This window comes from Molothrus aeneus, chromosome 3, assembly GCF_037042795.1.
Source record: "Molothrus aeneus isolate 106 chromosome 3, BPBGC_Maene_1.0, whole genome shotgun sequence".
Taxonomy (NCBI): Eukaryota; Metazoa; Chordata; class Aves; order Passeriformes; family Icteridae; genus Molothrus; species Molothrus aeneus.
The window spans coordinates 55,195,106-55,209,172 of NC_089648.1; the positions used below are offsets into that span (position 1 = coordinate 55,195,106).

Genomic DNA, 14,067 nt, shown 5'->3' on the forward strand with positions numbered 1-14,067 from the left:
TCATACTTGTAAACATCAGGGAGGGGTTGGGGAACCTAGCAGTATTAAGTCAATCACGGTCATGTGTGGAAAATGTGTGCTTGATTAGTTAGAGTCAGTATTACTAAAAATTATCACTTGAGAAAGAGGGGACTAAGCTGTAACACAGTATTACAAAAAACAGATCAAATGAGTCCCAACTGGCCATGGCAAGAGTTAAAAATCCTAGCTGGTTCCAAACTGGAGCTAAGTCAGTTTATGAAGGAGACCACTTGATATGCTTGTCAGATAAAGCAGAGAACTCAGCTAAAAGGCTGATGATTTATAATCACATGTTATTTTATTCCTGTAAATTGCCCCTTGCAATTCTGGATATAAACAGCAGATTTGGGAACAAACATTTACAAATATGCTTTGTAGCAAGGAAAGACTAAGTGAATTTCCAACATGTTTTTTAGATTTTTTTTTATGAAGAAGGTAAAATCTCACTACAAGACAGTCCATAATTTAGGAGGCTTTGTCTTCAAAATAGCACCACCTCCCTGCCTGGGAAAAACATAACTTTTTTATGCCAAGTGTGATATTTGTCAGACATAATTCAATAGTTCATGATCAATACCAACTTTCAGTTTTGAGTCCAGCTTTGCATAATTTATAGGATTTCAAATTAATTCAGCTCTGAAATACAGTGATATATGATAATTAAGTCAATGCTAGGATGCTTCCTTATACACAAAAACATTCAGGACAGCTCTCTTCTATTCAATCTTTCTTCTGAAAAGAATTATATTGCAATGTATGCTAAGGAGCTGAAGAAAAAATTTATAGAAAACTGCAGTGACAAGGTAGAGTCAGAACTTTCTTAAGGACTCTGAATGCACAAAAAGATAAGAAAATATCTGTTTCTCATTTCACATGATAATTAATAAATTATTTCAAGACTGTTTTAAGCACTAAAGCACAAATAGGTAAAATTTAAATCATTGTCACCTGATGTCCAGTTGCAGCAAGCCACAAGCAAGCATGATTTGCATCTAGATTATTTGTGACAAGGCAGTAAGTAAACTCAGCACCCAGAACTCTGACTTCATGCCAGTGAAGAAACACCCATTGCACTACATCTCATCTCTGAAGACTTTCCTGCTTACTGGCAAGAAAATTTGCTAAGATTTTAAAAGCATGATTTTTTTCCCCACTTTACAACAAGTGAAAGCAATTGAGTTTACTTTTACCTCAGCAGCTGTGAGGAAAGTAATAAAAAGGGCAGCCTGGATGTGAATGGCACCACCACTCACAAGTGAAGGGCACAGATTCACAGATCTTCTGGCAGTAATGGCACCTTATTTTGCAGTTTGTGGTACCACTGAGACTTGTATTATTAGACCATGACTTTAAGAGCCTCACAGCAATACCAGCTAACACAGTATCACCTTCCCTCCCCACAGCCCACTGTCACAGCTGTGCCCAGCACAGCTGCTCGAGCAGCTGCACTATGAATGGGGTCAGAGAAAGTACTGTAAAGTTCTGAACATCCTTCTTCTAGTTTGCAGTACACAAACTAGATCAGAGTACACAAACTAGGTCAGAGTAGGCAAGCAACAGCTACACTGATAATGCTCTCAACCACCCTGTACTATGAAACCTTAGCTTTGCTTTAACACTTTAACAAGAACAGCCACATTGTTCAGAGAGCAACATCCTGGAATGCAATCACACTAAATTTTGGGGTTTTTTGTGAAAGTAAGAGTGAAGAAGTCAGAGATTAAATAATGCAAGCTAGAAAGATGTTGGGCAGATTCTTAAAAATTAAAGCTTTCTGGAGGGTCACTGCACGGAATCCTCTTCTAATGATATCAAGCAAAAAAAATATTAAAAATAAATCCTTGAACTTGACATTAAAATGTAATAATATCACATTACTAGTGGCGCCAAGAGAAGTTTAGCCAAAGTATTTGGGCTTTATTTCCTTTTTTGGAAAAAGAGTACACAAAAAAATGGATTGAAGTATCTTATGACATTAAAAAAGAAATCTACTGAAGATTATTCACTTAGTGTACTAAACATATACAGTTTTTATAAGGTGCTTTATAAACTTGTTGAACAATGTCTGCTCTGAGAGTATGTAAAATGGATAGCCTTTGAAATAAAACTTTGTATGTACTGAGATACTTACAACAGCTAGCATCATTAGCTTACTCTAACCAACAGAGTACCAACACAATAAAAAGAGTCAATTACTTGGCCTATAAAAATTTACTGTGTCTACAAATTCTTTCCAATTAAATCAAGTGTACCAACTAAAGAAAGGAATAGAAAGTGGACTTTTCTTAAGTCAGCAACAGTTTGCAATAATTCCCCTCTTGTCACCTGATAAAAAACACCAGGACAAAGTTGCCCAGAGCATGCTCTCAGCATCAAATGTGATATGCTTCTCAAGAGTAGCAAAGAAAACAATCGACAACCATAAAGACCAAACCTGAAAAACAAACTTGAGAAGAACTTTGCTTTAGGATTCCAAGGATCTGCTCATGCTTCGCTTGTCTTCTGATTTACAATAAACCCTCTCTTCAGCTGAACACGAAGGGATGAAAGAGATGGAGAGGGCAATCTGTGGAGTTGTATAGCGCAATAATTTCTGACAGCTCAGGAAAAGCCCCGAGTTCAGAGAGCCACAAACCCTACATTTGTAGGGTGTGATGATAGGTACATTCACTGTGCCTCAGTGTGGGTGCTCCCCATGCAGGAATTGCCTGCAGCCCTCCTCAGTGGGCCACTCCTGCTCTCAGCAGGGCCAGGGGGAGTGGTGTTTCCCAGCAGGGAATCACCAAGAGGCTGAGAGGACAAACAAGTGCAAACCAGGCAGTGGCAGCTACAGCATGGCACTTAAAGTTCAGGAGCAAAACGCATACCAAGAACTCACAATTTAAGCAAAAAGGTTGAATTATTGGTACATAGCAACAAGGCTCAGGAAAGAGAGAAAGGAAAAGATGAGCTAAAAGGCATAAGCTATTTAAACCTAATGAAGACCTGTGATTCACTTGGATAGCTGAAACTGAAGCAGGGAATGCCTTCAGTTAGGGAGAGTTCACAACAGGACTCAATGGTTAAACGTCATTTATATTTTCTTTAAAGCAGACTGCCTACATCACTGTTACCTGACACTACTCAAAAGGCACAGCACGATGCCATTCCAGCTGAAAGGCAAGCAGGGAAACAGGCAATGCAGGGTAGAGAGAAAAAGTAAGGTTTAAAAATAAATTTTAAAAGAACGCTTTGAGAGTGTTTCTTTTTTTCTTTTTTTTTTCCCCTTGGCCGTGGCACATGGTCACACAAGTAATTGGATCTACACAACAGATTGGTTTCTCACTGCTGGCTGTCCCAGCTCACCCTTTCCTGCACCAGCTCTGGTGTTTTTGTGACTCTGGGCTGAACTGCTTCTGTGTTAAGTCAGCAGAAACCTAAGCCAACAAAAAAGGCAATAGGTTTCTGCTGGGATGTCATGCAAAAGCAGTTGAGCACAGGCTGAGAAAGGAGACAGGCTTAGCTGCCCTGGCAATGCAGGCTCAGTCTGGTCAGCTAGTGCATCCACAGTAGCTTTACTGGCACTTGAAAGCTCCAAATGAAGCTTTAATACTATAAATATTTATTTCAGGAAAAACACCATCTTATGCGGCATTATCTCATCTTCCCCCTGTCACACAAAGCTGTTTGTCCAGACACTGTCTGTTGAGGGGGAAGGAAAGGCTTTTTTTTGTTGTAGCTGTTTTCAATCAAGACCAAGTCTCCAGCTCAGCTTGTCACATGGCTCTAGGAACAGGTGTGCTGGTGAAACAGAGGGGCTGCAAAGGACTGGAAACAGGCAGCTGCAGGAAGGAGGGTGCTCAAACCAGGACAGAGAGTTAGAAAAGTCTGTTTGTAAAACTGTGCTGCAAATTCAAGCCATGCTATTCTCCTTAGTACTGTCCACGCACTTAACAGGAAATTCTGCTCTAAAATAAATATGGTGTAAGTGGAAAAAAAAAAGAATTAATAAGAAATAGCTATAAACACTAAATATATAAAACAAATATATGAATTATATATTTTCTATATCATCATCCCATCTCACAGTGAGTGAGCTAATGTATGTACATTAAGATATTGATTCTACTATTCAGGAAATTAATTTAATTGCAGAATATGTCACAGATTTCTAATGTTCCTGCTTTGGATGCAGATGAGAGTAATCTCATAGCCTGTGGTCCCTCAAATGTCTCTCCCAGCCACGTGGTTCTGCAAGATACCTTACTCTACTCCTAGCACCTTTTGAATTCTTTCCTGAGCTAATACAACTAAGTGACATGGCAGGGCTGTAATCACTCATACAAGATTTAATGAGTGCCAGAGCTAATGCATGAGAACACTCCCAAAACAGAAATGTGGAACAGTGAAAACTTCTACTTTTAGCAGGAGTGAATAAACTTACTCAGCTACTTCCCTAACTGTAGCATAGCTGTTCTGCACCCTGGCTGTCTGAATTAACTAGAGGATCAACTTTCCCCTTGGAATTTCAATGGCCACAGAAGGCTCAGGCAAACTCCTGTGAGCAGGAATGCAGTGGAGTTTCTTGCTACCTGCTTTGCTGTGCAGATTCACAAGGCACTGGGCCCTCCATGTGTGTGGATGCCACCTCAGTGTGGACTGGTGAGCACTTTGGAGCTGTCATTTTAGATTTCAGTTGTGTAGGGTAGGACAGGACAGTATTTAATAAACCAGTGTTGTCTCTGCCCAAGTGCTCTGACTAGTTACCAGAAAAAAATGTATTTTTTTAAACCATAAAGCTTATGGTAATTACAACCATTAGAACCAATTTTTACACTTGTGACTACCTGAAAAGTTTATTTAAGTAGGCCACTCTAAAAACTATTGCTTTGAATATTCTAACAAAGGACCACGAATCATGCTGAAGTTCCTGGCTCTGCAGAGCAAAGGCTGATGGCAGTCTTATTCTGAAGCCAGTTTCATGGGGATTTGTGTTCTGTGGAATAGAATCTGAACAAGAGCCTTTAGCTGGCAACACACAAAGGTTTTCCTATATTGAAGCTACGCTGCTTTGTCTCCCAGCAGAGAAATTGGAGCCAAAGACAAACAAAGCAGAAAAGAGCGTTAAAGACAAACAGGTGGATAAGACTGAAAAAAGCACAAGAAATACAAGGACATGCTCTCTGTGCCTGAGGGACACACTCAATGGAAGGGAATCCAAATCTAAGGCAACACATTTTGGACTCTGAAACCCGGATCAAGACTCAAGACTGTTGCCAGCATCCCTTCATTCAATTGATACACAACCAACTCCTCACTTGAAAAGATTGCACACTACAGAAACAGTCACTTCACATGGCTTATGAAAAATGTTAGCTACGCTAAATTCTTTTGCTCTTCATTCCACAAAGCCATATAACAATGAACATGGCCCAATGAAACAGGAATTCAACTGTCATTGAATAAATGTATTCGGAATGCAAAATGTTCCTCTTTGAATGGATGTTTGATTAATAGAGGGAAATAAACAGACCTTTAAGCTGTACAACACTGTAAAAAACAATCCTTTCCTGTACGTAGGTATGACATAAGCATATACATGCATGTTTCTCTACTAGTTTAAGGGGACTAGCATAATAAACCTCATTTTTCACATTGCTGCATCTTTTCAAGAGCATTTTTCCACAGGTACTCAAACCTGTTCCACAGGTACTAAAACTTCAGCTTTAGGATTAATGTAACCCAACCTGGGTGTTCAGGACTCAGAAAAGAATGGCTGCAGCAGTGCAAAGGCATCACCAGTGAAGGGGCTGCAATGCCCCCTTTTATTTAATTAATTCTAAGGTTTAAACACTCGCAACAATTTTTATAAAAGCTAGTTCATTGTTCAGCTACAAGTTTATTTTGCCTGCAACTGTAAGCTCTTTGTGTCTATTGTTGCTTGTGAAGGCTGAGTTCCCAATATAAAAAGAGTCAGCCCACTCAAATGCTTTCATGGGAACATAAGGGCCTCACAGTGAGGTTTGACAATGCAGCTGGACCAACCAAATGGCTCACAGCCACCAAAATGAGGCAGAATCAATCTTTTCTCTACCTTGCCTCTGCACTGGCTCAGGGACACCTGACCTCTGATTTGGCTGAGTTTACTGAACTGGTAGAGAAATAATTCATCAGGGAAAAAAGAATGGTTTCTGTTGGTTTATCAAGTGAGGCCAGATGAATGCTAATAGAATGAACAACAGGACACCTCTTTCAATGCAATCCAGTCATTTGACTGGTTCAGCCACCTTGTGCAGTGAACAGGTCACTTGTGAGTCAAACATGGTGACAGGACCACAGTGACGGGACTTGAGACAAAAGGCAGGGTAAGAGAAGTGGTTTTGTCTTATTACACATTAACTTTAAGATTATTTTATACTGATATTAATAATGAAATAGCATTCTTACCTTTAATAGCTAATTTTTCCATTCATCTGCATCATTGCCAATTTACTAACAGATCATAATACAATAAACTGAATATTTACTTACCCACAAATCCTTTCTCTCCAACTAATTTAAGAGCAATTTTATCTGCCAAAACAGAAGAATTTCCATGTGCAATGTTAGCAAAAGGTCCAGCATGGACAAACACTGGTGTTCCCTGGATGATAAAAAAAATATATGTAAGTATAGAATTATGGTTTAACCCCAGCCAGTAACTAAGCCCCACACAGCTGATTACTTACTCATTTATCAGTGGGATGGGGGAGCAAATCAGAAGAGTTAAAGTCAGAATACTCATGGCTTGAGATAAAGCCAATTTAATAGGTAAAGACTGCACACACACAACCAAAGCAAAACAAGGAATTCATTCCTGCTTCCCATGGGCAGGTAGGTGTTCAGCCCAGGAAAGCATGTGTAATCATGTGTAATTGTTACTTGGGAAGACAAATGCCATCACTCCAAATGTCCCCCCTTCCTCCTTCTTCCCATAGCCTTGTATGCTCAGCATGATGCCACATGGTTGGGAATACCCAGTTGGGGTCAGCTGTGTCTGACTGTGTCCCCTCCCAATGTCTTGCCTACCCCACAGCCTGCTTGATGGTGGGGTGAGAGACAGAAAAGGCCTTGACTCTGTGCAAGCCCTGCTCAGCAATTACAAAAACATTCCTGTGTTACCAACACTGTCTCCAGCACAAATCCAAAACACAGCCCTGGACTAGCTGATGTGAAGATAATTAACCCTATCCCAGGCCAAACCAGCACATTATGTAAGAAACTCAATAATTTTTCAGACTTATCAAAGTCACAAATAAATCAAAGCACATATAGCAAGGAAATGCTATTAGACAATTTAGGGGAACGTCTCAGGTGCTTGAGACCTCATTTACCTGCTTCATTCCTAGAAAGGTAATAAACAGTAGTGCAAACCTACACAACTTCCTCACCCCACCTTGTACTAGTTCACGTTTCATATTTCCACAGCTCTAGTACTGTGGTGTGCTATTCTGGCACACATCCTGTTACAAGCACTAAATGCAGCACTGCAGATACCCAAGGAAGAGCCCAGCTCCAGCCCTGTGTGCTCCTGTTTTCCTCACTGGCTGCAGCAGCCATTCCTGCACTGGCAGAGGAGCCAGCAGAAGCTATGAGGGACCAGAGTCAAGGGTTAAGGAGCTGGAGAGGGAGATGGCAAGGGACATGCTGGGGTGCAGTGGGGATACTGACACAATGGAAAACATATTCACTGCTGCTGGAAGCCCAGGTCTGCACTAGACACCATACAGGGAAAATGGACAGAGTTGATTTTCCCTGTGTAAATACAAATACATGGTGTCTATGTCTAATGGCATACTCCTTGTCTTTCCTTTCTCTGGTTTAGATTGGTTTTCCAATCTAAACCAGAGAAAGGAGAGGCAAGGAGTAAGCAAATTAGCTATTTCATAGAATATGAATTTTGTGAGGTAGAAAGCAGTTCTCAGCCTCCCTCTTATATTTTTGGCAGGGATCCAAAGGAAAGTAGAAATTAGAAAATAAGCATTCTCAGAAAGGGATTAGGATTAGGTGAGATTACATTAACTGCTGTTTTTTCTCTAAAACAGAATACACAATCAGAAAGAAGAATGTCACTTCAGCTGTTCTACTACAAAATAATAAGGCAAACAAATACCCATTGTTGTGTTTATGCATCTTAAAGCACCCGGCTGGTTAAAGAAAAGGTAAGCAGACAATTTCACATTATTTCCATTGATGTCCTTCTCACATTCTGTACTAGGAGATACTGCCAGCCCTGAAAATTTCAGGCAGCCTACCAGGCAACCTCCTTCAAGTTTTGACCAGAAACACCAGTTAAGGAGGACAGAGTTCTATGGATCAGCTGCAGGGCACATCTAATAGTCTCCTGAACCACAGCTTGGAAATTATTAACCATAAAATACAAGTTGATTCTTCCTCCTCCCTTCCCCCAGCCACCAGTGTCTTAAGGAAACAACCTACGAAGGAAAATCTCTATTTCATTACTGTAATCTAAGTGGTGTTTTACAGAAAACATGGACATTTTAGTAATGATGACTAGAAATCATATACAAAAATGATATATCAACAAACAGCATCTCTTCTTATAGCTTCCTTTGAAGTAATAGCATATAATTAATTGTTTTGCTCAGAGGAAAGACAAACAACTTTTTAGCCACTGCCACATGCACACACATGGGTGGGGGCTATTCTCCAGGAACAACATAATTAAGCTACAGCTCAGATAACCCTGCCTCGTACATGTCAGAGTAGAAAGGGGAGCCAAAAAAGTAAATGAAGGAGAAATCGTGCCCTGTAACAAGAGAATTTATGTAGATCACTATAATCATAACATAGTGCTTACTATGGGTTAGCTTTTTTTCTCATTTTCTATCTGCTAATGGACACATACTGCAAAATCAACTGAGATTTTACACAGGTATACAAAAACTTAACATGAACTACAAGTGCCTTCAAAGCTTCTAATTTGGGCATCGGACTAATAGGTGCCATGCAAAATATGTTATCCCTATCCCAAAGAGCTTAAACTTAAAAAATCAAATGCAAACAAGTCTCACCAAACTAAGTTGAAGGTTTACTTCTACTTTAATCCACTATTTGGCATTCAAATAAGTCATAAGTAGGACTTATGAGTCAAATAAGTAGGACCACAAATTTCCAGCTACCAGACTCAGATCCATAAGGTTTATTCCAATTTGTCTTTTATTACTCAGTAAGACTAATTTTACTCTTCTAACCCCTAATTTCTTGTGGCAAGCAATCACAGGACTGATCTTATGAGAGCCCAGAGTACACACTGGGCAGATGTGATGCACGACCCACAGCCACTGCCAGTGACTGGGCAGCCCAGCACACACTGCAGCACCCATGCAAAGAGAGGTGCCAGAAGGGTCTCCTCCCACATTCCATGTGCTACTGTGCTTCCAAGAGCTCATCCACACAACATGGATAGAAAGGGAATGTGGACTGCAGGATCCAAAATCCAGAATATTGAAAGTCAAGAGACTCCCATGACTAACTTGAAATCCAAACATACTACTAAATCACTGGCATAGACGGATGCTCCCCTGGAGCTCTGAAATCCACCAGAAGGAAAGGAAGAGCAGTTGGAATGTTTTCTTACAAGAGCAATCCTGGAAGAAAAGTACAGTCTAGGTACTGAAGAGAGTGAACTCCAGCAGGACCTTGGGAGCCTCAGGCACACCATGGAACAGGGACAACAATGTCTTCTCAGGCCAGCTTTAGTGACTGTGCCAGTCCATCTGTCCCACTTATTTCTGCTACACTCTTAACAAACTATATGGAGAACCCAACAGTGGCACAGGGATGCATTCTGCTGACTGCTTTCAGTACAGAAAATATTATTGTCCAAGTTTCAGTAAAAGAAAATAAACCGTGAATGTCAATAAATATCTGAAGTTATCTGGCCGCTAGCAGGATGTTTATAATACTTATTACCATTCTTCTCTCATCTTTACTATGAGTGGCACTTCAAAAGTAACACAACAAACCACCCCAGAGCAGCCAGCCTGCAACTACAAAGGGCTCTCCCATAGAGCAGCTGCTCTGTTACGCGTGGTATAAATAAAGGCTGAACATTAAGGGATCAGTCGACAAGAGAACAAATCTGTCATGAGGAACATAGATAAACACTATGAAATCATTATGTACATTCCAAACAAAGTAATCTCAATTCTACAGCACTGGATATAAGTAAGCTCCACCAAAGTCTGTGGTTATTGTAGATGGAGTGCTCCATGTCTCCCATTTTCAGATTTTTACTGTCATTCCTGCATATAAAACACTGTCAATCACTAACACTTCCAGGCAGAATTTCTGGTGTCAGAGTAGCAGGACTGTGACAGAAAGCAACCCACCACGAAACCTCTTTAAAAACCAGCAAATTAAACCACACATCAATTCACATATGAAAAAAAGCACTGACATAAGTTGCCAGTTCAGTTCCACGCAGGACTGACTTTTGGTAATTTTTGATTTATGACCTTCTAAGCCCCTTCTCCAGTGCATGCAGACATCCATATGAAGTTGGTGCAAATCTACTGAGCATGTTGTTCTCCCTTTTCACAGGCCCTTAGAAGCAACTCCCCAGACTTCCAAGGCTTAACACAATTCCCATCCACAGGCTTGTGGCCAGACCACAGAGGGGTGCAGCTGCACTGGCTACTTCTATCTGGCTACTCTCTCTGCAATGGCTCCTTCCAGTCACTGCTACCCACAGCCACTATGACTTACAAATTACGTCAAATCAACTGTCAGTTGATTGTCAGTTGTCATCCAGAACTCCTGCTCTCCCTCATCCAGCAGTCTTTTTGCCATCCCCCAAAGTGATCTGGAAGATCTGCTTTGGTGAACAGTTTTGTGCCTAATTGCCAGACACATCCATGGCACATTCTGAGCTGTATTTGTGTTCTCTGTAATCATATTATTCTGTTTTTTACCACCTATGTGCTGTAGGATTATTTCTAATTTTGCAGTTGTCAAATCATGGTGCTGTTGCTAAAGGTCCTTACACTTTTATGAAGAACTCGTTCTCCCTAAAGGGATTAGGATTATGTTGCCCAATTACTACTGGTAACCCCTTTGGAAACTTAAGATGCTAACTTTTGGATGCTACTTATTAGGTTTATTTCAAGTGTAATGTAGGCTTCCATTATCCTCATTTCTGATTTGCAATTCACATATTCATCAGAAAGATGGCATTATCTATAGCAGAAGAAATACTACTACATCTACCACCCCAGGGTATACTAGGATAAGTTTGGCTTAAAATCTGTCATGCTAGAGGGCTCTAAACTCACAAGTGGAGCACTGGAGTACATTCAAGTGTGTGGGGCACAACATCCTCCTTGTTCCCCTCCTTTTTCTTTTTTAAACTGAAGCTATTAAAAGTAGCACCTCTTACAGTTATTCAGATGAAGAATTAAAAATAATGAAGAGAGCTCAAGAGCAGCAACATCACAGGCAGTAGTAGAGTGGGCCACTGCATCTCTAGGAAGGTGAAGGGTGTCCTGGGGGGCATCAGGCACAGCATGGCCAGCCAGGCAAGGGAGGGGATTGTCCTGCTCTGCTCTGAGCTGTAGCAGCCTCACCTCCAGTGCTGGAGGCAGTTTTGGGTGCCAAAATGTAAAAAAAGACATTGAGCTGTTAGAGAGTGTCCAAAGGAGGGCCATGAAGATGATGAAGGGCCTTGAGGGGAAGTAATTTGAGGAGTGGCTGAGGTCACTTGGTCTGTTCAGCCTGGAGGAGACTGAGGGGAGACCTCACTGCAGTTACAACTTGCTTGTGAGGGGAAGAGGAAGGGCAGACACCGATCTCTTTTCTGTGGTGACCAGTGATAGGGCCTGAAGCTGAGTCAGGGGAGGTTTATGTTGAATACTAGGAAAAGGTTCCTCACCCAGAGGGTGGCTGGGCACTGGAACAGGCTTCCCAGGGAAGTGGTCACAGCACCAGCCTGATAGAGCTCTAGAAGTGTTTGTCTCAGGCTCATGGCATGGTTCTTGGGGTTGGTGCTGTGCAGGGCAAGGAGCTGGGCTTGGTGATCCTTGGGGGTCACTTCTAACTCAGCAGGCTCTGTGATTCTACATGAGAGCAACGACACAGCCCAAAAGGACGTCAGCCAAAGCACAGCACTATCTTGGAAAATATTTAGATAAACTAGGGATCTCCGTTACTTGGATAGGTGACTCATATTAGCCTGGAAGCCAGCAAGTATCCAAAGGGTGACAAAAATTCATCTTTAAGACTCAAAGTGGAGGAATGGAGCATGAAGCAGTCTTCTGAGCTGCTTTGGTCTGCTGTTTTAAAAATAACTTTGTGAGAAGAATATAGGGGCAAAATGAATCTTTGGGTAATGTGGTCAGGACCCTGCTAACAAGCAACAGTGTTTGATGAATGGTGGCAGATGTTTCAGCCATAGCATAGATTAGACTAGAAAAGAATACCACATAAAAGGCAGGAATTTTATTGCATAGAAATGTGAATATAAAGAAACGCAGGGAAAAAATAAATGCATGCATGTCCCAGAACCAAATGCCTATCGATCAAAAGAATCTCTCCTGACATTTATAATTGTCTTTCAGAACACTGCAACAAAACCAACAGATATGCAAAGTGCAAATAGAGTGACTAAACAGTCAGAATCAAAGCTACCTTGTCACTGGTGCTTAACACACACAATGTTATCTGAGTGGTGATTATAATACTGAGCTTTGGCCATGACATTCTCAATGCTATCTGACCTCCAGTTTCTGCTATTGGATGTTATATTAAAATTATCACACATATACATACATTCTTCAGACAGCCACATGAAAGAACAGGTTTCCTTTGCAGGAGAAAATAATTAAGATGGCTATAATAAAATAACATAGACTTAAATTCTGTTTTCCTAATATTCCCCGAGACTAGGAAGTTGTTCCCGTCCAAACTCAAAAGCAAAAAGTTATCACTTCAACATGCTGTAGAAAATGAGACATTTTTGTCAACTAGTGATTGCACTGGTATCTTTCTGCATTCTTCAACTTTTCATCATATCAAGAATCATAGTGAAATACTCCAGCTATGTAATTTTGACGGTCAAATGAAAAAAAGATAGACACTGCTTTTTCTCCAAGTGCATTTTTTTCAAAGATGCTTCATTATTTTCTCATTTTTCTTTCTCCTTCTCCCCTTGAATGTTGCTCATCAGTTTCCCACCAAAACATCAATACCAGACTGCCCAGGCACGAAGTTAGCTTCCACTAATTCTACATTCTTTAAACTCATGGAAGAAAGCTCACTAGGGTAGGTGTAAAACATTCCTCTCAGAGCCCATGAAAGCTTCATTTAGTCCATGAAGGCACTGTGGCAAGATAGGGTGGCTGGGAGCCATCTTTTGAAAATGCATAAACAGCTGAAAGGACCCTCCTGTGACTTTGAATGGCACAAACTGTAATACAGATTAGAACGGCCACAGCAAAGCACCTTTTCTCCACACAAAATGCTGGGCTGTGGGAATTGTCATGAGAACATACAAAGAAATACACAAAAAGGACACTTCCCCAGGAGAACAAGGTGGGAAATAGTAAATCTGTGACTTAGAAGATGAACCTCCCTCCCATTGTGCTCAGAAGCAGCTCAACAATGCACTGCAGCTTGTTTGCAACACTAGGTAAAATTATGACTATAGCCAGATCTCAAAAAAGGAAAAGCACAACAAAAATATATAAATACGGGTAGAGTTGAACAGTTAACATAAAGAAATGAATGTTTGCTAGAATGCCTTTATGGATCAGACCCTGGTTTGAATGTTGAAAGTCAAGCACAGCTGCTGAAGAGAAGCATGATCAGCACAGTATGGAATTTGAAAGTTGGAGAAGGGCAGGCATCATGAGCCATACTTACCTCTAATGTCTGCATTAGTGTGGGTTTAATTGCATCTTTCATCAAAACTGCCAAAGCACCAGTTACTCCCTAAAAGACAAGAGTCCACATTTTAAGGAAGTCAATTCTAAGGTGCAACATTTCCAAGTTATATTTATAGTTTAAAAA

The 14,067-nt window shown here is 40.8% G+C and overlaps 1 protein-coding gene across 1 annotated transcript in view; it reads right to left on the reverse strand.

Moving 5' to 3' along the window:
* Positions 1-14,067, reverse strand: part of MTHFD1L (methylenetetrahydrofolate dehydrogenase (NADP+ dependent) 1 like) — a 146,670-nt gene that overhangs the window by 80,133 nt on the left and 52,470 nt on the right. Inside the window, exons 19-20 of the mRNA XM_066546968.1 lie at positions 13,921-13,989; positions 6,532-6,643 (exon numbers count right to left, since the gene is read on the reverse strand). Coding sequence (XP_066403065.1) covers positions 6,532-6,643; positions 13,921-13,989 — 181 coding nt within the window. The remainder of the gene's footprint in view (positions 1-6,531; positions 6,644-13,920; positions 13,990-14,067) is intronic.